The 24,462-nt window shown below is 40.2% G+C and overlaps 1 protein-coding gene across 1 annotated transcript in view; it reads left to right on the top strand.

Annotated features, from left to right (window-relative positions):
• The window catches only part of stk17a (serine/threonine kinase 17a), a 97,388-nt gene extending 77,137 nt beyond the window's left edge, over positions 1-20,251 (top strand). The window contains exons 4-7 of the mRNA XM_063042355.1: positions 8,246-8,372; positions 15,690-15,738; positions 15,825-16,004; positions 17,890-20,251. Coding sequence (XP_062898425.1) covers positions 8,246-8,372; positions 15,690-15,738; positions 15,825-16,004; positions 17,890-18,187 — 654 coding nt within the window. The 3' untranslated portion in view covers positions 18,188-20,251. The remainder of the gene's footprint in view (positions 1-8,245; positions 8,373-15,689; positions 15,739-15,824; positions 16,005-17,889) is intronic.
• The last annotated feature ends 4,211 nt before the right edge of the window (positions 20,252-24,462 follow it).

The raw sequence follows: 24,462 nt of genomic DNA, 5'->3' as shown, positions 1-24,462 counted from the left end.
AGTGCAGTGTTTGCTGCCGTGACCTTTTTATATTTCTGAGTTGGAAGAGAAAAGAATACCAGATGATGATCTTCAAGTAGACTGTGCCCACCTGGCTGAGCTGCATAAACACATGAAAGAGATTTCAAGATCTTTTTGATCCAAGTTCCAGATTTGGTAATATATCCATTCCTGAACACTGTTAATGAGGAATTAACAGGAAAGATGGAGAAAGAGCTGATCTCACTACAAAGTGACTTTGAGCTGAAGTAGAGGTTCAAAAAAACATATGAAAACTATTGGCTGCAGAATGAAATCTCTGAATGCTATCCGGCGCTGTGGGAAAAGGTCAAGATGTTATTTATTCCCTTTCCAGCATCATATTTAGTGCAGTGCAATTTCAGTGCCAGTTGCCCAATTTCTTAAAAGCAATGAAACAAGCTGCAAATTCCTGAGTGTAGGGGTCCGAGACTCCTTCAGAGTAACATTCAGCCTGATGTTAGGAAGCTGATGCACTATACCAAGCTTTTTCATCTCATTGAGGAAGATGGGGGAAAAAAAGCTAGGGAATAATTGGTCTAATTTATGCTCTAAAATTCCTGTTAAATTTTACTGTAACTAAATTTATTGTAGCTTTAAATAGATTTGAATAACTTGGAATTGTTTGTGACTGTTTTCAATTTGCAGTGCCTATTTTCTTTTACTTTCCATTGTAACTAAAATTCTTTAGTTTTTACACAATGGCTGGAAAGGGAGAGAGGGGTGCTGGGGATGTGATCTGGGAACAAGGGTGTGGTAATCCAAAAAAATTGGGAACCACTAGATTATAACATAGCTACCACGTTAAAACAAAAGATAAAACCTGCTAGACTACCCAGCACTTAACTACAAACTTTTCCAGCCGTTCCTCGATGGTGGCAAGGAGGTGCACAGGAATGAGATGGATTGAATGGTGTTGCTGCAACAACAATCTTACACTCAACCTGCTGATCTTCGAAGGAATTGATTATAGGGAAGGGAAAGTTTGGAAAAGTACTCACCAGTCCAAAATTGCAGGTTGCAAGGGTGAGCAGCTTCAAGTTCCTGGTTGTCAGCATTTTGGAGAATCTGGCCTGGTGCCAAAGCTTTGTTACAAATATAAAGAGGACGTGCCAGCAGCTCTGCTTCATTAGGAGTTTGTGTTATGTCACCAACAACTCCTGCAAGTTTCAGATGTACGGTGGAGAGCATTCAGATGCAACACTGCTTCATATGGAGACTCCACTGTGCAGGGTCAACAGGCTGCAGAGGGTCCTAGGCTGAGCCAGCTCCATCACAGGTCAGTGCTCCCCATCATAGGGAGCATCTTGAAGAATCCTTGCCTCAAGGCAGTAGCATCTATAATAAGGACCCCCACCACCTGAGATACGTCCTCTTCTCATTACCATTGGGGAAGGGACACAGGAGCATGAAGATCCATGCTCAGTATTTCAGAACAGCTTCTTCTCCTCTGCCAACAGATTTCTGAACAGTCCATGAACAATACCTCATTATTCCTCTTTCATACTATTTATTTTTGTAACTGACAGTAATTTTTGTTTTGCACTATATTGCTGCTGCAATAAATTTCACAGCATATGTCAATGATTAGTAAATTGATTCTAATTTTGATTCAACCTTGCAAAGTTCATACACGATTATGGGGCCTAATACCTAAATTGAGAGAGGTGTTCTGTGGATTCGTGACCAGCTGATTCACCTAATCAAAGGTCAAATTTATTAAAGTATTATTAAAGTAATGTACTACATTGAGATTCATCTTCTTGCAGGCATTCACAAAGCAAAGAAACCTCATAGAATCCACAAAAATACACACAACAAAGACTGATAAACATCCAATGTACAAAAGAGGCCAAATCGTGCAAGTAGTGTGTTTTTTTTTAAAGTAAGCAATTAATACATAGAACTTGAAGCTGCAGAGACCCCAAGAGTGAGTCTGCAGCTGTGGAGTGGGTTCATCGCTGAGGTGAGTGGAGTCATTCCAGGACCCTGATGCTTCAGGGCAACAACTGCCCTCAAACGTAGTAGTGTGGGACCCAAGACTCCTGTACCTCCTGTCCGATGGTAATAGCAAAAAGAGGGGGAGATGGGTTAAGTGCAGGCAGACAGTGCTGAACAGCGGTTTGTTTTCCACTCTCAGGCATCAATGATTTAATCTGGCTTGACACTTTAATCAGTGTAGAGTTATGGACCTGAGCATGAGTTTGTGTTCTGTTCTCGGGTCTGGACAGTGTCTCCCCCCACCAATGGCCACTCCGGTGACGCCTGTACCTGCATCCTCGAGTCAAGTTCGCCAGATCCTTCAGGAGATCGTAAAATCAATAGTTCCTTTTAACGAGTTCAAAAGTGCACTTAAATAGGGATTCCAGGCTGTGGATTGCAGTGACTCTAGTTCAGAAATGTATCTAATAAAGAATCTTTTGTGTAGTATCCCTGAGTCTGCACAATCCCTGCAGAGCTGGTGCTTCAGGGAAGAGAGAGAGAGTAGTCCTGGTAGTCTTCAGCATTTTGCTTCATTTGCTTCTTTAGTGGTGACTTTGGTAGGCATCCTGATGGACTCAAAAATCCTGACTTTGCATTGAGGATGCCATCCATTGTATTATATGGCCTTAATGGAATTTTCTCAACAGATGTGGCAGCTCAAACAGCATTTGTGAGGCACTGTGGGCCATGAACAGCAACAGAAATGTATACTACCAACATGGACCTGCATATTCTCTCCACCAGTTGACTGGGGTTCCCCCACAGTTCAATGAGTAACGTAGAAGGGCATGTTGGAAGCAGCACCTAACGTACCTAAAAATAATGTGCCAAGTCTTGAAGTTGTGGCACAGAACAACTAAGGCATCAGGCCAAGCAATCCCACAACCAGTGGATCAGATCAAAGCTCTCCAGACTTGCCATATTGACTAGAACTAGGGGTCTGAGCTAAAGGGTGAATGGTGAAATATTTTAAGGGGAACTTGAGGGGTAGCTTCACTGAGGGTGGTGAAAGTGTGTAATGAACTGCCATTGTAAGTGGTGGATACAGTCCTGAAGAAAGGTCTCGGCTAGAAATATTGACCATAGATGCTGCCTGACCTGCTGAGTTCCACCAGCATTTTGTGTCTGTTGTTGTGGATATAGATTCTGGTGCAACGCTTAAAGAAATTTGAATAAGTCTGTGGATGAGAGGGGTATGATGGGCTATGGACCGGCTGTGAGTCAATAGAATTTGGCACAGCTAGATGGGCCAAATGGCCTATTTCTGTGCTGTGTGTTCTACGACTCCGTGACTTTGATCTAGTCCTGAATGATGAAGTACAATCAAACAGTTAATGGAAGGGTGAGGGGCCAGAATGACTGCATGGACGTCTCCATCCTTAACAGCACAAACTGACTCGTGAGTGCTAAAGATGAGGCTAAAGCGTTTTCAACCAGGGACAGCCAGCGGTACTGAATAGATATGACAGTTTTCTTTTCCTTGCGAGATTACATCACTAATGATTAGCATAATCCAAGTAAATATCAGGAGGTAACTGAAAGCACTAGATACAGCCAAAGGTTAATGGGACAAGATATCATCGCAGATTATGGTCTGCAGAATGAGCTATTCTTGTAGCCAAGCTATTAAAGTACATTACAATGCCTCAGTTATTTGGGATTGTCGAAAATTGCCATGCTTTACCCTGTTCCAGGACACAATCTGGCTAATTGAATAGTCTCTAGCTCTCTAGTATGCTCGCTGAAACCTAATTTTTGGCTTTGACCAGTATCATGTGGGTCCAGAGTTCATCACCGTCTCAGTCCAAGTCAACACCTGAGAGCTGAATTTCAGAGATGAGGTGAGGGTGGCATCACAGCAACACTTGACAGATAGTAACATCATGAAACGATGATAAACCAAACTGAAATCAAGAGGAATAAACTCCAATACCTGGAGTCAAAACTTGCATATTAGAAGATGGTTTTTGGTTCGGACCCATAATTCTGAGATCCAGAGGGCAGATGCCTGAGCTCAGCCATCTTCTGTTGGTTCTTCTTTTTGAGCTTCCATTTTAAGGTCAGAAGTGGGGATCTTTGATGTTCAATTCTATTTGTATCTTCTCAACAAATGAAGCAGATAATACCTACATGAAGCAAGACTTGGACAGTACCCAGAAGCAAGTCGTATTCAAGTGCTAGGCAATGACCATTTTCAAAACTGAGACTCTAAACACCAATCCTCAGCTTTCACTGTCCAAGCTCCTTACTCTCAACATCCCAGAGGTTGCCATTGACCAGAAACTCAGCTGGACCAAGTGCATAAATACTGTGGCTACAAGAGCAGATAATAAGGCAGGTATGCTGCTATGAGTGACTCTGCCTGACACCTGAAAACCTTTCCACCATTCATAGGAAACATTAAGAGTTTAATAGGACACTCTTTACTAATTGGGTTTTAGGGTTTAGAATTGCATTGAATAGTTGGATGTAGTTATAACTGTTAAAGCTTAACAAAGCAGTTACTGACTGTATACCATCAACAACTGACAACATTCATTTCCTCCACTGTCTGGCTGACTGATTCTGTAAAACATATGGCACTCTTTCACCTAGGGTGCTCTAATAACACCTCACAAACTTTCAGAATGAGGAGGAGGAGGGCAGCAGGCCCATTTGAACCATGATTTGCACATTGCCTTGACTTAGAAATTTAGCAGATTTCCTTTGTTTTTCCCCAGGGTCTGAATCCTGGAACTCTGCCCAACAACACTGTGCCAGTACTTTCACCAAAAAGATTCCCATGGCTCAAGAGGCTGTTTCACACATGCATCTTTTTTTTTTAGTCTATTTAGAGATGAGAAATGAATGCCAAGCATGCCAGCAATGTGCATATCAAAAATTACCTTTTTACAAGAAAAAGCAGCTTATTGACAACAGTTTTGAAAGCTCTCTGCAGTCGAGGAAAGTATTCTATAAATGTATTTTTGTTCTTTGGCTGACAACAACAAAAAACTGATTTTGTCTAATCCATTGGAGATATTAAGGCAACACACTAGAATAGATACAGCACTAATTCAAAAGGAGTTGTACTTATAAAGCAAATGCTGAAAAAAAAAATGGAAACACGAGGAAATCTGCAGATGCTGGAAATTCAAGCAACACACACAAACTGCTGGTGAACGCAGCAGGTCAGGCAGCATCTATAGGAAGAGGTACAGTCGACATTTCGGACTGAGACCCTTTGCCAGGAGACCACCAGCATTTTGTGTGTGTTGCTGGGGGAAAAAATGATTTTCTTGCTTGAACTGGGAAATTAAATGAAGGTATTTGTGATTGAGGAATATAATGATGGATTGATTTCACTGGCCATAAACTGGGGAACCAACCTAAAATCATGAAGATACCAGAGACTGCAAATGGTAGAATCTGGAGCAGTAATCTATTTGAGGCACTTGGTGTAGGAAGGAAGAATTGTCAACTTTTAGTAATATCAATTCAGAACTTACATAGTGATTAGAATGTGGAGTATTTTGCCACAAAAGTTGACTGTTTCTTGTTTGAAAATGGAACTATACACTTGTATAAAAAAAAAAATAAATTTTTAAAAAATAGATATAGATATAGACAGAGAGATAGAGATAGATATATATAGAAGGTATAGAGTATGCAAGGGATAGATGAAGTGATGCTCAGCATCAGGCTTGATGGGCTGATTGCCCTGTTTCTGATCAATAATTGTTGATTACTCTAATATTGCATACTGTAATTCTAGAGCTCCTAGGTGCAACTGCAAGAGGGTACAGAATGTTCATGCAGTATTAAATGGTGAAACCAAACACAAAATTTACTCCACAGATGGCTAACTGCACTTACTCCATCACTGAACTGGTTCCCAACCTATAGGCTCACTTTCAAGGACTCTACAACTTATGTTCTCAGTGTTATTTATTCTCTATTATATTGTTTGTTTATATCTGCACAATTTGTCGTCTTTTGCACATTGGTCGGTTCTCTGTGTGCAGTTTTCCATTGATTCTTAGTACTTATTTTGAATAACCACAAGAAAATGAATCTCAGGATAGTATATAGTGATATATGTGTACTTTGATAATAAATTTACTTTGAGCAAGATACAGTTCATTCCAAATTATATGTTGACAAGACCTCTCCATGATGGCAGTGACATGATCCTGTTCCTTTCTGACACTGTTTAGTTGCCAACCCTTAATCCACCCCACATTTATTTTACTGAGTATAATTATGGATTGGAATGTGCATGTTTTATTAATAGTTTACAGCATTTATATTTTCCCTGTATTTAGTCAATAGAAAATAGGTGCAGGAGTAGGCCATTCGGCCCTTTGAGCCAGCACCGCCATTCACTGTGATCATGGCTGATCATCCACAATCAGTATCCAGTTCCTGCCTTATCCCCATAACCTTTGATTCTGCTATCTTTAAGAGCTCTATCCATCTCTTTCTTGAAAACATCTAGAGACTTGGCCTCCACTGCCTTCTGGGGCAGAGCATTCCACATATCCACCACTCCCTGAGCAAAAAAGTTTTTCCTCAACTCCGTTCTAAATGGCCTACCCCTTATTCTTAAACTGTGGCCTCCGGTTCTGGACTCGCCAATCAGCGGGAACATGCTTCCTGCCTCCAGCGTGTCCAATCCCTTAATAATCTTGTGTTTCAATCAGATCCTCTCTCATCCTTCTAAATTCTAGTGTATATAAGCCCAGTCACTCCAATCTTTCAACATATGGCAGTCCCGCCATCCCGGGAATTAGCCTAGTGAACCTACACTGCACTCCCTCAATAGCAAGAATGTCCTTCCTCAAATTTGGAGACCAAAACTGCACACAGTACTCCAGGTGTGGTCTCACCAGGGCCCTGTACAGCTGCAGAAGAACCTCTTTGCTCTTATGCTCAATTCCCCTTGTTATGAAGGCCAGCATGCCATTAGTTTTCTTCACTGCCTGTTGTACCTGCATGCTTGCTTTCAGTGACTGATGTACAAGAATAATGTACTTGTGTTGCATGTTATGGAGAAAATATAAAACAAGCATATAATGTATCTGCTCTTTGCAATAGGGAGTTCCACACAGCTCCTGCTCTTTGAACGAAGAATTATTTACTAACTTTTCCAGTGGTCTTTCTGATTTTCTTCATATACCTCTTCCCTGCTAGACAACCACACCAGCCAAAAGATTTCCAGCTCCGACAATTACTTTCAAAATCCTTAAAATTCCTATTTAAATTGCTCTTTAAACTTGTTGTTATTCTAGGGAAGTCAAGTGCATTTTACATAATAGTTCTTTGTAATCTAATCCCCAGAGTCCTGGAACCATTCTGGTCAGTTTTTGCTGTACTTCCAAGACAAATATAATTTTTTTGTGATCCTGCATGATCCAAGGTTAAGAAGTGAGGAAAAAGCATTCTGGAAAGATGGTCAGTGATGGAATGTATTTGAGAGAGATGGGAATTATTACAGCATTCTCATTGTCAAAATGTTTGTGTAAAAAAAAATACTAAATCTTTTCACATCTAGGTAGCTCCAGCTCCAGTCAGTGGGGGGGGGGGGGGGAGAGGGAGAGTTTTAACATAAACACCACACTGCTCGGTAACTATGTTAAATATGTTGTGCACATGTATCAGATGTGAAACAGTTGTCAGTACCTTCATTCCAGATACTTAAGTTTGTGTTTTACAATCAACTAAAATCTTTGTTCTGTTCCACAGACTATGCTGCCTCTCTACCTATGCAGATTTACTTTGTTAACTTGCAGTCAAGTTAATGGTTCCAGACATGAATTTGAGCATGGGAGGAATGGAGGGAATCGTGTACACTTTGGAAAAAATAAAGAGAGCAAAAATCTTGGCAATAATTCGAAAGAGTTGTTACAATAAAACTTCCATATCTTAGTGTCACAGAGTGCTACACGGAAATAGACCCTTCAGCCCATCTAGTCAGAACAATTATTCTGCCTAGTCTCATAGTCCTGCACCTGGGCTGTATAAACAAGCAACTATTTTATTTGAGCCTTGGTGCTTGCATCTGACTAATAAATTCTAATATTCTTAAATTGTGGTAATAGTGCCAAGATAAACTTTAAAATCTTGGTTTGTGCTATGTGTGGAAATCGTTTTTTGAATTGAGTATTGAAAATATGACGATAAGTTAGAGCAATTGTTTGGTATATTATTTGGAACAGCTATTTGTTCCTCTCTAACCACTGTCTATACTTTGCTTCCATTTCAGCCGCAAAATATTCTTCTGACAAGTGAGTCGCCTCTGGGAGATATTAAGATTGTTGATTTTGGCCTTTCTAGAAGGATCAATAATAATGAAGAGCTAAGGGAAATCATGGGAACACCTGAATATGTAGGTAGGTAACCCAAGTTCAACCTCACTGGAGTTACAGCAGCATAGCTCAAATTATTTGTGTACTCTCCAAAACCACACCATTTGTAGCATTCTCTTTTAATTTGCTGAGTTTGTGAAATAATGTGCTTCTTTAAAAAATCCAATCTAAGAAGATTTTTCTTTGGGGATATAGCACGGGGAAGATACTTGTCTCATTGGTATATGATATAGGGCAATACAATTTAGATCCCATTTCTTTCTCCATAGCACTGCATGAATTCTTCTGTAAAATGAATATATTTTGAAAGCTGCATTTGGACTCATTGCCAGTGTTATATTGCAGATCAGAGCAAATAATGTATTTAAAAAGACATCTATGCTACCCCATGTGTGATTATTCCAATGATTCATTCCAGAAAATAATCACTATTGCTGCTGATTGCAAATTTGCCCTATCATCTGCCTGTTCTTGATAGTCTTACTGTACGCTATCTGGCTATATACCAACTGCCCGGTCCACAGACCTATCACTCTAATTCCTATTCTCCTGTCATATTAGTTTAAACCTGCCCCCCCTCACCCCCCCCAACAGCTTTAACAAACCTGCCAACAAGGGTATCAGTTCCTCATGAGTTGGGGTGTAACCCATCTCTTTTGTACAGGCCATACCATCCTCAGAAGAGATCTTAATGATCTAGAAATCTAAATCCTTTGAAACGGGTGACATGGGATCAGAAGATGTAAAATCGAAATCCTCATGGGTAGAGTAACTGTAAGGATTAAAAAAAACCCCAGATGGAAGTTATATACAGATCTCCGAACAGTAGCCAGGATGTGGGCTCTAAATTACAATGGGAGATAGAAAACACATGAAAGAAGGGCAATGCAATGATAGTCATGCGGGATTTCAAAATGAAGGTGGATTGGGATAATCAGGTTGGTGCTGGATACCAAGAGAGAACTTGTAGAATGCCTACGATATGGCTTTTTAGAGCAGCTTGTGGTTGAGCACACTAGGTGATTGATTATTTTGGATTGGGTGGTGTGTAATGAATGGGATTTGATTAGGGAGCTTAAGGTAAAAGAACCTTAGGAGGCTGCGATCATAATATGAACGCCGTGGAATAAATGGAATTATAGAGGTATGAGAGAGGAGCTGGCCAAAGTTGATTGGAAAGGAACACTAGCATGGATGACAGCAGAGCAGTAATAGCTGGAATTTCTGGGAGAAATTCAGAAACCACAGGGTAGGTGCATCCCAAAGAAGTATTGTAAAGGTGGGGTGATGCAATTGTGGCTGACAAATAAAGTCAAAAACAAAATAAAAACAAAATACAGGGCATATGATATAGCAAAATTAGTGAGAAGTTAGAGGATCATGAAGCTTTTTAAAACAACCAATAAAAAGCAACTAAAAAGCTATAAGGAGGAAAAAGATGAAATATGAAGGTAAGCTAGCCAATAATACCAAAAAGGATACCAAAAGTTCTTTCAGATACATAAAGAGTAAAAGAGATGAAAGGAGATAAATGATCCACTTTAAAATGACATTGGAGAGGTTGTAATGGGGACAAAGAAATGGCATATAAACTAAACAGTATTTTTCATGTGTTTTCACTGGAAAACACAAGCAGTATGCCAGAAATTTTGAGTGTCGGGGGCAGAAGTGAATGCAGTTGCTATTAGTAAGGAGAACTTGTTTGGGAAGATGAAGGGTCGTAGGTAGGTAAGTCACCTGGACCCGATGGGTTCTGAAAGGGGTAGCTGAAGAGAATGTGGAGGTATTAGTAATGATCTTTCATGATTCTGGCATGCTTCTGGAGAACTGGAGGACTGCAAATGTCACTCCTCTCTTCCAGAAGAGAGGGAGGCAAAAGAAAGGAAATTATAGGCCAGTTAGCCTAACCTCAGTGGTTGGGAAGATGTTGGAGTCGATTGTTAAGGATGAGGTCTCAGGGTACTTGGAGGCACATGATAAAATAGGCTAAAGTCAGCATGGTTTCCTTGAGGGAAAATCTTGTCTGACAAGTCTGTTGGAATCCTTTGAAGAAATAACAAGCAGTATAGATAATGGATGTTGTGGACTTGGATTTTCAGAAGGTGTTTGTTAAGGTGCCACACATAAGGCTGCTTAACAAGTTAAGAGCCCACGGTATTACAGGAAAGATACTAGCATGGATAGAGCATTGGCTGATTGGCAGGAGGGCAACAAAATAGCAGATGGAATACAGTGTCAGGAAGTGTATGCATTTTGGCAGGAGGAATAAAAGTGTAGACTATTTTCTAGATGGGCAGAAAATTCAAAAATCAAAAATCCAAGATGCAGAGTGACTTGGGAGTCCTCTTGCAGGATTCCCTAAAGGTTAACTTGCAAGCTGAGTCGGTGGCGAGGAAGGCAAATGCAATATTAGCATTCATTTTGAGAGTACTAGAATAAAAGAGCAAGTATGTTAATTACTGAAGCTATATAAGGCCTTGGTCAAACTGCACTTGTAGTATTGTGAGTGGTGTTGGGCCCCTTATCAGAGAAAGAGTGTGTTGACATTGGGGAAAGTTCAAAGGAGGTTCATGAGAATGTTTCCAGGAATGAAAGGGTTATTTGTGCAGTGACCTGTACTCATTGGAATTGAGAAGAATGGGGAGTCTCACTGAAACCTAATACATTTAGAAAAGCATAGATAGACGATGTTTTCTATAATGGGGGAGTCTAGGACTAGACGACACAGCCTCAGAATAGAAGGATATCCATTTGGAAGGGCGATGAGAAAGTTCTTTAGCCAGAGGCTGGTGAATTTACGGAATTTGTTGCTATAGGCAGCTATGGAGGCCAGGTATTTGGGTGTTTTTAAGATGGAGGCTGATAGGTTTTTGATTAGTGAGGACATGAAAAGTTAAGGGGAGAAGGCAGGAGAATGGGGTTGGGAAGGAAAATAGATCAACTGTGGTAAAGTGGTGAAGCCTGCTAAATAGGCTAAATGGCCTAATTTTGCTAGTCTCTTATGACCTTCTCATTTTAAAAAATTCTGCTGTTCTGGCTTCGCGGCTTCATTTATTATTTTGTTCCTTTGCTCATCCACAAATATGTCTTTAGTTTAAACAGCAATTTCACTTTAAACTTCTCATTCTTGTTTCTAAATCCATCCATGATCTTGCCCATTCCAATTGCTGTATAGTAATCTATCCCACTCTGCAACACTTAGTCATGTAATGTAATTGTCCCTAAATGCCAAGAGTTTGAACTTTGGAATAACCTCCAATAACATCTCTCTACATTTAATTTGATATTCTTTGAAAGCTTGGTCATCTAGCCTCATTTCTCCTTATGTAGCTTATTGTCTAACTTCAATTTGCTTCTGTGAGACATCTTGCAACATTTTTCTCATTAAAACCACTAAGTATATTTTGGTGCAAAAATATATTCTTTATTAAATTTCACCTGCCTATCGATTCCATCAGTGTTCCCTCTCACTTTGACTTGTATTGTCAGTGTTTGCTTTTCCCATATTAATTTAATTTTACTGAAATGTGTATACTCAGTCACTTTATTAAGTATAGGAGTTTAATAAAGTGGCCACAGGAGTGGAACCTGATGTTGTCTTTAGCTGCTGTAGTCCATCCACTTCAAGGTTTGACGTGGTCTACGTTCAAAGATGCTCCTCTGTACACCACTCTTGTAACAGTTACTTGAGTTACTGTTGCTACCTTGAAACAGGTTGAACCAGTCTGGCTATTCTTTGACCTCTCATTAACAAGCAGTTTTCACCATTGAACTACCACTCACTGGATTTTTTTTTTCAGTATTTTGCACATTCTCTGTAAACTCTAGAGATTCTTGTGCATGATCATTGGTGTCTCTCTTCCACCCGTCTGGGATATTTATCAGGAGCACTTCATACGCAGGATCCCTCCCATCCGTACTACAATTTCTTTGGCTCCCTACCATCAAGCAGGAGGTACCATAACATTAGGACAATGACTGTTAGGATGTGAAACAACTTCTTCCCCCATGCCGCGAGATGGCTGAGCTTTCATCAGTTATGAAGTGTTACACTGTTCACTTTTTATCTTGTATCATAAATGCACCTTATGCTCAATGTCAGTCTTCTGGAATACATTTTATTTCAATTGTTAAATTATTTGTCATAATATTGCTTTGTGTTGTGTGTGAGTTCTATGTATTTTAATGTGCACCTTGATCTGGAGGGATGTTTTGTTTGGTGGTATATGGATGAATGGCAATAAACTTGCAACTTGAAAATCTCAGGAGGTCAGCAGTTTCTGAGACACTCAACTTACCCCATCTGGCACCAACAATCATTCCACAGTCAAAGTCACTTAGATCACATTTCTTCCCCATTCTGCTGTTTGGTCTGAACAACTGAACCTCTTGACCATGTTTTTATCCATTGAGTTGCTGTCACATGATTGGCTGATTAGATATTTGCATTAATGTACAAGTGTATCTGGTAAAGTGGCTACTAAATACACAATGTATATTTCTTTTACTAGTTGATGGATTTCATGCTTTTTTTTTCCTACTCTGATTTTCTTCAAACCAGTACTTGCCATAGCTACACACATCAAAGTTGCTGGTGAACGCAGCAGGCCAGGCAGCATCTGTAGGAATAGGAACAGTTCTCACGCTCTTAAACTTTTTGATGATTTTAAGTTCCCTGGCCCCCACCGCTTTATTTTCACCATGGATGTCCAGTCCTTATATACTTCCATCCCCCATCAGGAAGGTCTCAAAGCTCTACGCTTCTTTTTGGATTCCAGACCTAATCAGTTCCCCTCTACCACCACTCTGCTCCGTCTAGCAGAATTAGTCCTTACTCTTAATAATTTCTCCTTTGGCTCCTCCCACTTCCTCCAAACTAAAGGTGTAGCTATGGGCACCCGTATGGGTCCTAGCTATGCCTGCCTTTTTGTTGGGTTTGTGGAACAATCTATGTTCTGTGCCTATTCTGGTATCTGTCCCCCACTTTTCCTTCGCTACATCGACGACTGCATTGGCTCTGCTTCCTGCACGCATGCAGAACTCATTGACTTTATTAACTTTGCCTCCAAATTTCACCCTGCCCTCAAGTTTACCTGGTCCATTTCCGACACCTCCCTCCCCTTTCTAGATCTTTCTGTCTCTGTCTCTGGAGACAGCTTATCCATTGATGTCTACTGTAAGCCTACTGACTCTCACAGCTATCTGGACTATTCCTCTTCTCACACTGTCTCTTGCAAAAACGCCATCCCCTTCTCGCAATTCCTCCATCTCCGCCGCATCTGCTCTCAGGATGAGGCTTTTCATTCTAGGACGAGGGAGATGTCTTCCTTTTTTAAAGAAAGGGGCTTCCCTTCCTCCACTATCAACTCTGCTCTTAAACGCATCTCCCCCATTTCACGTACATCTGCTCTCACTCCATCCTCCCGCCACCCCACTAGGAATAGGATTCCCCTGGTCCTCACCTACCACCCCACCAGCCTCCGGGTCCAACATATTATCCTCCGTAACTTCCGCCACCTCCAACGGGATCCCACCACTAAGCACATCTTTTCTTCCCCCCCCCCCGCATTCCGCAGGGATCGCTCCCTACGCAACTCCCTTGTCCATTCGTCCCCCCCATCCCTCCCCACTGATCTCCCTCCTGGCACTTATCCGTGTAAACGGAACAAGTGCTACACATGCCCTTACACTTCCTCCCTTACTTCCATTCAGGGCCCCAAACAGTCCTTCCAGGTGAGGCAACACTTCACCTGTGAGTCGACTGGGGTGATATACTGCGTCCGGTGCTCCCGATGTGGCCCTTTATATATTGGCGAGACCCGACGCAGACTGGGAGACCGCTTTGCTGAACATCTATGCTCTGTCTGCCAGAGAAAGCAGGATCTCCCAGTGGCCACACATTTTAATTCCACATCCCATTCCCATTCTGACATGTCTATCCACAGCCTCCTCTCCTGTAAAGATGAAGCCACACTCAGGTTGGAGGAACAACACCTTATATTCCGTCTGGGTAGCCTCCAACCTGATGGCATGAACATCGACTTCTCTAACTTCCGCTAAGGCCCCACCTCCCCCTCGTACCCCATCTGTTACTTATTTTTATGCACACATTCTTTCTCTCACTCTCCTTTTTCTCCCTCTGTCCCTCTGAATATACCTCTTGCCCATCCTCTGGGTTCCCCCCCCCCCGTCTTTCTTCCCAGACCTCCTGTCCCATGATCCTCTCGTATCCCCTTTTGCCTATCACCTGTCCAGCTCTCGGCTCTATCCCTCCCCCTTCTGTCTTCTCCTATCATTTTGGATCTCCCCCTCCCCCTCTAACTTTCAAATCCCTTACTCACTCTTCCTTCAGTTAGTCCTGACGAAGGGTCTCGGCCTGAAACGTCGACTGCACCTCTTCCTACAGATGCTGCCTGGCCTGCTGCGTTCACCAGCAACTTTGTGTGTTGCTTGAATTTCCAGCATCTGCAGAATTCCTGTTACTTGCCATAGCTCCAGTGGTAGCTAGCCTATTTTCAACACTGGTCCAATAGAGACATACCCTCCTCCCTTTGTGCTGTCAGGTGTAAGGGCATAAATAGAAGCAAGAGTAGGTCACATTGCCATTTGACTACTCTGCTGCACAGTAAATCAAGGCTGATCTTGTACCTCGTGTCCACTTTTCTGATTAATTCCCATACCACTTGATTTACTGTGTGCCCCAAAGCTTTTGGATCTTGGCCTTCAGTACACACAACTACATAAACATCCAATTCTGGAGTGGAGAATTTCAAAGATTTATCACTTTCTTTACTCAAAGAAATGTTTCCTCTTGTACGAGTCCACATTTCTAGACACACCAGTTGGAGGCAATTGCCTCTTGGTACCCTCAAACCCTGGTGTGATTTGATGAGATTACCTGTCACTCTTCCAAAGCTAGCTCATAAAAACCTGCCCTATGGGATCAGACTTGTCTAACTCATTCCAGTACCCAATATGAAGACAACTCAGTAGTTGTTAGTGACCGAGGTTCAATTCTGCCATTATCTGTAAAGAGTTTGTACATTCTCACCATGACTGCATGGATTTCCTCCCACATTCCAAAGACATGAGTTAGTTGATTAATTGTCCTAGGCTCATTGGACTGGAAGGGCCTGTTATGTATTGCATGTCTAAATAAATTTTAAAAATTTAAAAATCTTTTAAAACCTACTATTAATTTTAAAGGATTGGTTACTTCCCTAATATAAACCTTTGTTGCTTTGGCATATTGGGAGGAAGGTTACACCAGGTAACACACCTTGGCAGTTTGTGCTGTGCAATAAATTCACCTTTAAATCTGTTGTTTTAATTTTTTCGCAGCTCCTGAAATTTTAAATTATGAGCCAATTAGCACTGCAACAGATATGTGGTAAGTAAAGTTGAAGTGTGACTTTAGAAAATCATGCTGCAATGAAATTGGTTGAAACTGCTGCTGATGACAACTTTTCTCTCCAGGAGTATAGGTGTTCTTGCATATGTTATGCTGACAGGGATCTCGCCTTTCTTGGGAGATGACAAGCAAGAAACTTTTCTCAACATCTCTCAAATAAATCTCAGTTTTACAGATGAAGATTTTGAGCATGTCTCCAAACAAGCTATAGACTTCATTAAATCACTTCTTGTTAAGGAACCTGAGTAAGTTGTTAACTTAATAATGTTTACTAATATTGATGCCAAACCTTTTTGAAGCCATTGTAGTTGGTAGCTTAATTTATGCTTTGCGTCTCCTGGCCAGGAACAACGAGTTACATTGATGTAACTGTTATTTTCTTTTATCACCGTGTGCTCTGTTGATGCTGAGTCAGTTGTACAAAAGCTTTTTAAAACTTTTAAATGCTTAGCTGGGTCAACGGACGCTGAAGCTAACTTTTAATGAGCTAGAATGAGTTCCTACGAATCCTATTTTCATAAGTAGTAAATTTGCATTATTCTCATCTTTCCTTCAGCTTGTGCTATCTTCTGCTTGAGCTTCGGGTTTTCTAAGTGTCAAGCCTATTGTCTTCATATTATAATTGTTCTACTAGATTATTGCCTTTAAGTGGAATGAGTAGCAGATTTTGAAATGTTCTCTACCAAAAATATTTTACATTTTACAACCCAACTTAAAGTCAGCACTTTAAATTCTTGTACCACTTGGCTATTTATTGTTGTTGGGGTGGCGGTGAAATCCAGTACATAGGATTTTTGTGAGATTATTCCAAATATATTGCCTGCCATTCCTCATTCCATCCTGCACAGTATTTGCAGGGGCTTTTCCCTACTTCTCTACTTTCGTACACTGCAAGCAGGAACTTACCAGCTCCCTTGGGGTTAGTTTAGGCCAGGTCACTGTGCATGGCATTGAGTGAAGTGGGAGTCTGAAAGGAGGAGAAAGGAGTGAACAGATAGTTGTGAACAATATAGATCAGTGAAGATAATAAACAAAGGGACAGCTAATAATGGAAGGAACTGTAGAAGTGCTAAAATATTAACAAAAATTCAGCATTCTGGATTCAAACTAGTGCTTTATTTCTCCTTCAAGTGTAGCAAAAATTGTTGTGTCACCATTTTCCCTTGATAGGTGAGGACTATTTATCATTTGACAAACCCAAAATAACTGCGTTTTCTCTGTATTCTCTACTTATTGCCTTTTAAATGCTTGTGTGTTTTTCTTTACATAGGGTAGTGGGCAGTTTTTAATTATTTGCCTGGTTTGGCACATAATTGCAGGCTCACATATTAATGAGAGTAGTTTATTGACAGATCACAGCCTTGTGCTACTTGAGACTCCAAAACTAATTGCACTTTACTCCTTTCTCTATCTCCTGTCTACATGTGCTTCCAATATTCCCTTGAATGCTGCTGACACAAATCTCTTGGCTCTCTTTGCTGGAAAGCATTTTGTTTACGAACAAAGAAGAGGAAGTAGTCTTTCTATCAAACACTGAATAACATTCTCTCTCCTCTGGTCTAATGGAATTAATCCTATTTGAAAGCATCTATCATTTGCCATTCTTATCTTTACCTTGATTAATCTAAGCTGTATGCCCTCAGAGGTTGATGCCAACCTCTATAACAAGGTTCTTTAAAATTCTACATGTATTATTGAATTCTTAATATTTTGTACAAATTTATCAATTACAATCTATTCTCACATTTATAGTGTAATAGTAACCAACTATTATAAAGCCTTGCAAAGTTCATTACAGAAACTTTGGTCTCCGTACTCATCCATACTATTTTGCTTAATGTTTATTCTCTCATTCCATCATTTACCATTGAATATGCATTACGCTTCAAGTGTCCCTATTACTTTAAGATGTATTTCTTCATTCTACTAACTATTCCTCATCTTCAGGAAGATTGCCAACCACTATTTGAGTTCTTTATGATCAAATTCAAATTATCTTGCAACCTGGCAATAACCTTTGAACACCATCACTTTTAACCTTTCTCCAATTTTAGTTGTGTCCTTATGATGCAAGGGCACATTACTATATTTGCCAGGAATTAAACTCGTGCTGTATGTTTTCTTTCACAGAGAACGAGCTTTAGCTGAGGAGTGTCTTGAACACCCATGGATGGCATGTGAATGCGATGAAACTGGATTTGTCACTGAAAACTCAGTTGGCACACTTGAGTCCACAATTTCAGAAGAATCAGAAAGGCAGAGTCAAGAAACTGAAGAGCTCATTGTCATGGCATCATATACACTGGGACAATGTAGACAGTCTGAGAAAGAGAATCTAAAAACTGACCAAAAGGCCATTTCCAAACGCTTCAAGTTTGAAGAGCCCTTCAATACTTTACAGGAAATTTCAGGAGAGTTTATCTATTGAGTAATGGGATGAAGCACTTCATATTTGACAGTACTTTTTTTAATTTTAATAATAGATTCTGTCACAGAAGACTTCTGTTTCTGCTACAGATACTCAAGTAGAAACAATGTCTAAACACCAAAAACTAATGTGCCTATCTTATGGATATGTGTGAGAAATGCTCATACTAAAGCCAAGCAAAGCGATGTAAGAAATAGTATATAATTGAAGTACATTCCTCGGTACACAGCTCTGAGCTAATGTTGGTTTCACAATAGGTGGTTGGATGAGTATTATGGTGGAGTTTTTGGTTCTATTTGCACAGTGGGTGGTGAGCAATTTGTTTGGGGAGGGTGAAGAAAAGCTTCTGTTCCAAATTGATCCTTCAAGACACTGTACAGTTAACAGTACACTTTAAATGTGCAGTACATGTGAATAATGCACTTGATGTTTAGCTGGAATTTGAAAATGCCTGTATTTCCCCCATAAACTGTTCACAAATAATGCATGTTTGATTTTGATATGAACTGGAACTATTCACAACATTCCTTATTTTATTATGTATATTTGAATTGCACAACTCCAGCTGATTTTCTCGATGGCTTTCATCATACTTGATTTGTGTTACTGTTTCTTTGAATAATATTGTATTTGTATATGTATTTTTGTCCATATGATTTTTGTGATATTTTGCAAGATTTCAGTGATGTAGTTTGTGCCTTACAGATTAGAAATTAATATAGTATTCAATATGCAAAGGACTGCAGAATTAATTTGATAAAATGTACACCAATTTGTTCAATATTGGTAACCTGAATAACTACTTGGAGCAGTGAACAAACTTTGGCTTATTGATTAGTGAGAGGGTTTTTACAAAATAGCTTTTCTAAATACATTTTAAAAATGTAGCTAAAATTAAATGCTGGGACAACTATCCATGTCACTTTGTGCAGGCATTTAAACAGGAGTATTGCACTGTATTTTGCAACAGTCAATACTGAAAGCTTGTCTCTAGAAGTTCAAGCTTATGATTCAGTTCTTCAGTTGCAAAGTGAGTTCTGTTCAGCGGACTGTGGAGTTCCTAATTCAACAGCACAAAAGTATAATTTACAATAACCTTTTTAAATAACTCAGGGATCCCTGAATATGGTCACATTTTAATTATTGTTTTTACTACTAAAAGGTTTTATTTTAAGGTGATCTTAGTATTGAATCTTAAGTTTATCAGTTTTCTTTGAATTCCTCACACCCCCTTTCCCACAAAGTATAAGCAATCAACTTCTGCTTATTCACATGTAAGTGTCCACTTGAAAATGAGCAGCTGGATTGAATTCTTAAAGTTCTTATCATACTCTGAAATGTCTAATCAGGAATGTGTTTTTTTCCCCCCCAATTTGCAGTATTCACCTGCACATGATGCTGAATACAATCTTAGCTGAAAGAGCAGTTCCTTGTGCTACTGAAGATATATTTTTTGTTTCTGTATTTAAAAAGCTAGCTATTATTCTTGATGTAAATTTCCCTCTGGTGAGTTTGAGAGCCATATTTTCACAATTGTCTCATAACATCTTTTTTTTCTCGAAACAATGTTGTGTTGAACTTTGCCTTTATTTTCAGGACAATACCGTAAAATTAATCAACAGCTAGCCAGTGTGTTTACCTTTGAAACTATGTATACCATATTCCACTCGGGGAAAATGTAGCAGTTTCTGTACCCTTATCAAATATGCATATATTTCCTTTAATAAACATCTGGATGCTAATTGATTTTTGTAGTTTGAGTATCATTGAGTAAAAATCTTCTACAAATGTTTGTATTATAGGGTTCAGTACTTACTGAACTGAATCATGCTGGACCCAGACTTTGTTTCTTCTCCAGGATGTGGTGGGCTAAATCTGAAAGAAGTTGTGCAAAATGTACTGTACTCCCAGCAGGAAGCCTTGGGTAGCAAAATACTGAGTTCCTGTATCTAGAATGCACTTCTAGCTTGCTGCTATAAGACTTTTGCATCGTTCTTTTGAAATGTAGACATTTAAAAGCTATTCAAATATAACTTTTAAAAATTCACAGAATAAAGTAAAATAATTCGAGTACTTTTTATCTTCAAGGTCACAAATTGACTCAATGAGTCAGTATCCAACTCCCAGCTGGTCTTGGACCGCTGCATTTCAACACACAGGCATATAAATCCAAGGTGTCCTGCAAATTACAGAAAAGCAAGCTGCAGGTAAGCATTAATTTGCCCAATGAAAAAAGCACATGTTAATATTGTCAACTTTAAATGTTGTCGGACAAATCTCCTAATCAGGATGTTTGACTGATGCCTAACCTCTGTGAAAAATGTCAAGGCAAGGATCTTGTCCACTAAATGCCCCTGTACCAGGGAATGGCATTGCATACCATCACCAATAATTGCCCCTCTGTGCTGCAAAAGATTTCAATATGGAAGAAAAATAGGCTGTTGATTTTAACTTTCTTTGTAATGCCTTTTTCTGGAAGTATAATTAAAACTGGCAGGAACAATTTGTATTCTGTACTGATAACCAAGTGAAAAATTCCAGTTGGAAGTGGTAGACACATGGGCCACATGATTAACTAATGCACAATAAGTCACTTTCAAGCATGCAACCTCATTTAGTTATTTTTCCACAAGCAACAGACATCAACAGACGCTCTGCAGCACGCAGGCTCTGCACAAGATCTAGGGAAAAAACTCAAGGGGACAGAGAAAACAAGCTGGCAGCAGGCAATCTGAGACCAACATCCCTGTTTTGTGACTAGTTATTGTATGCAAAGCTGGAACCAGCATTGCTTTACAAAACTACATTTCTCCATGAAAATTCCACTTCGGATCCTTTAACCAGTGTAGTCATAGCACAAGAGATTCTGCGGATCCTATATAGCACCGCTGTGGATTTAGCACTGCTGTTTTAATACTGCAGTGTTTTCTGGATAGCATATTCAGGAGGTAGCTTGAGTATTTAATACAGCCTGATCACCACTAGTGATAGCACTCGATGGGGTGCAAAGAAGCTCTGTAAATATGTTGCCAGATGTAGAGAATTGAAACTGTTGGATGAGCCTGGGTTGTCCTCTTTGGGGCTGGGGGCGGGGTGTGGTACGGTGTGCAGTGAGCTTTTATTAGTGTATAAATGAGAACAACCTAATTACCCTGGGTGAGGGCCATAGGGGCACAGTAATTCGTGGAAGGAGTGGTAAGGAAAACTTTCTATCCAGTGGGTGGATAGGGCATGGTACCCACTCCTTGAAAGGGTGGTAGACACAAATCCTAATCACACTTTGAAGAACACTGACCTGAAGGACAAGTCAAGTGCTGAAATAAGTGATTAGGATGGGTGGTTCTTTCCACCTAGTATGGAAATGATTGTACACATCACACTTTTCTGTGCCCATTCCTATCATCTCCTATTGACAGCCCTGCCTACTGCTCACCCATTTATCAATGCCATTAGGTAAGAGGAATATCACCTCATATTCTGCTTGGATAGTCTACAACCAAATGGGATGAACAATGAATTTTCTGATTTTTAGGTAGCTTCCCATTCTGGTAGTTTATCTCCTCCCCCACAATCATATTTCCACACTCCCATTTTTGCCCCCCTTCCCCCTGGACCCTATCATCCATCTTCATCCCCCTGCAGTGGGTTGCATCCACCTCCTACACATACTGTTCACCCGTAGGTAACCCAGTTCTGCCCTCCCTCACGTTCTGGTTTCATCTGCCACCCCCCAACAATGGTCCTCCTTTTGCTCATCAGTGCTGATAGCCCTTTGAGTTCCTGCTCATATCCTTCCAGCAATTGTATCCAAACTTTATACTTTCTTGGCTCCTCCATGATCCATCTGCCTCTTAATATTTCTCTCTCTCCATCTCATTCACCTACCAAGATTTCCCAACCTCAACCTCAACCTCACTCCTTGCCTGTCATCTTTCACTGCTCTTCAATCTACAAGTCATCTTGGACTCTGTCTCACCACATCACTTCTCTTTTTACTGGCTATCTTACCTCTCCACTCAGTCCTGGTGCATAGTTAGCACCCAAATCATTGATAATTTCTTCCCTACTGTTTGACTCCGTTCCTCCAGGAGATTGTTTCTTGCTCCAGATCCCAGCACCTGCACGTCTCTGATGTCTCCATAGTTTGCTCAGCAGATAGATCAGAAACCATTGAAAAATAACCATTTAGAGTAGTTGATGGATTGACTTTTTTGTCATCTTCCCTAATCTATGTCTAGTATCTATGTAGGAGTCCAGCACTCACTAAAGTTGATAGAAGGAGCGACAATTGAATGTATACCCGAAGAACAGTGCCCTAGGGCTAATGAAGCAGTGGTGGAAGATGGGATTGGACTAGGTAATACTTAAATGCTGCTATGATTTTTCTACAATGCCAAACAGTGGTTCACTGTGGCTGCAATAAGTGTTACAGGCATTTACTCACCCAGGCTAATCCCAACTACACCTTCCAATCCTGAGTTCTGTACCAAGAAGAAGAACAAGGGCTTCAGGTTCAGGAGAACCTCAGCACTTTGCTCTAAATCATACATTTGAAAATACAGTGCCATTCCTCTGTTGCTGGGTCTAAATTCTGGAAATTCCAACACAGTAAATTATTAAGCAGAAGGACTTCAATGATTTAAAAAGGTACTTTGCTACCTCCTTTGCAAAGACAATACTACTGGCTTTGCCACTGATGACTGCTTCATGAAAAAATTACAAATTAAAGTTAATTTGTTTGAATTCTCTCACAAACAGGACCCAGTTATAACCATAACAACAGGAATTCTGCAGATGCTGGAAATTCAAGCAACATACATCAAAGTTGCTGGTGAACGCAGCAGGCTAAGCAGCATCCTGACGAAGGGTCTCGGCCTGAAACGTCGACTGCGCCTCTTCCTATAGATGCTGCTTGGCCTGCTGCGTTCACCAGCAACTTTGATGTATGTTGCTCCAGTTATAACCATTGTGGCTGAAATTAGTTATTTGGGTCAAAAAGAGCAGTGTCCATGAGACATGAATATATTGCACAAAAGGAAGGCAAGACACTGTTAGGAGAATTAACCCATACCTTCCTTAAGAGAGTTTCCTAAACAACAGCTCTGTCAAAACAAATGCTTATGTAGTTTTTTTATCAGCACAATCCTTTTGAATAATCTATTTAATGCTGGTATCTGGAGTTGAATGCAAGTTGGATTAGCTATGCATACCAAACAAATCCACTATATGTCCAGTTTACCTCCAAATGGTGGCCATTGTTTCTTTACATATGCACTTCCCTAAAATATGAATCTATTATGCTGAAATATTTCTGCATCCTTCTGATTTCTACCAGATGTAGGTATACATTTCACACTACAAAATGATTTCTCAATGTTTGAGACTGAAAGATGAAAAACATTTCTTAACGGAATTACAACCATGTGTTCCAGTAAATAAACATTTAAGTAGTGTTCATATTTCATTTATTGTGCTGTACCAAAGTATTTGGTCTCTTGCACAATTATGAATCAGAAAATAATAGCTAGGCCTATTAAATAACCACACCACAAAGTTTTCATCTTTGCTTGAAAATGTCTATATATAGCATAAAGCTTACAGGCTATGATCTATCCTTCCATCAACCAAATGAGAACCTAGCGTCATAGAATACTCTGTTTCATTTGCCAAAAGCGGCACTTCCTGGTGGCCAAACATTTTAATTCTGATTCCTGTTCTGACATGTTGGTCCATGGCCTGTTCTGTCAAGATGAGGCCACACTCAGGGTGGAGGAGCAACACCACATACTCCATCTGAGTAGCCTCTAACCTAATGGCATGAATATTGATTTCTCCTTCTGGTTTAAAACCCTGCCACTCTTCATCTACTTCCCTCCACTCTGGCCTCTCATCTCTTCTCACCTACCTATCATGGGTCCCCCTTCTAATTCCCTTTCTCCTATGGTCCACTCTCCTCTCGGATATTTGTTCTTCTCCAGCCCTTTATCTTTCCAATCCACCTTCTAGCTATGCTCCTCTTCCAGCCCCCATCTTTTTATTCTGGCGTCTTCCCCCTTCCTTTACCGACCTGGAGAAGGGTCTCAGTTCAAAATGGCGACTGCTTATTAATTTCCACAGATGCTGCTTGACCTGAGTTTCTCCAGCATTTTGTGTGTGTTGCTTCATAGAATATTACTATTATTTTTGGATGAACCAGATCTGTACCATGAAGCTTAATCTGTACAAGTAATTGATTTTTTAAAATTATCTTTTAAATAGCAGAGAAGTTGAGCACA

The sequence above is a fragment of the Mobula hypostoma genome, chromosome 3 (genome assembly GCF_963921235.1).
Source record: "Mobula hypostoma chromosome 3, sMobHyp1.1, whole genome shotgun sequence".
Lineage (NCBI taxonomy): Eukaryota > Metazoa > Chordata > Chondrichthyes > Myliobatiformes > Myliobatidae > Mobula > Mobula hypostoma.
This window is presented reverse-complemented; position numbering and strand designations above follow the sequence as displayed.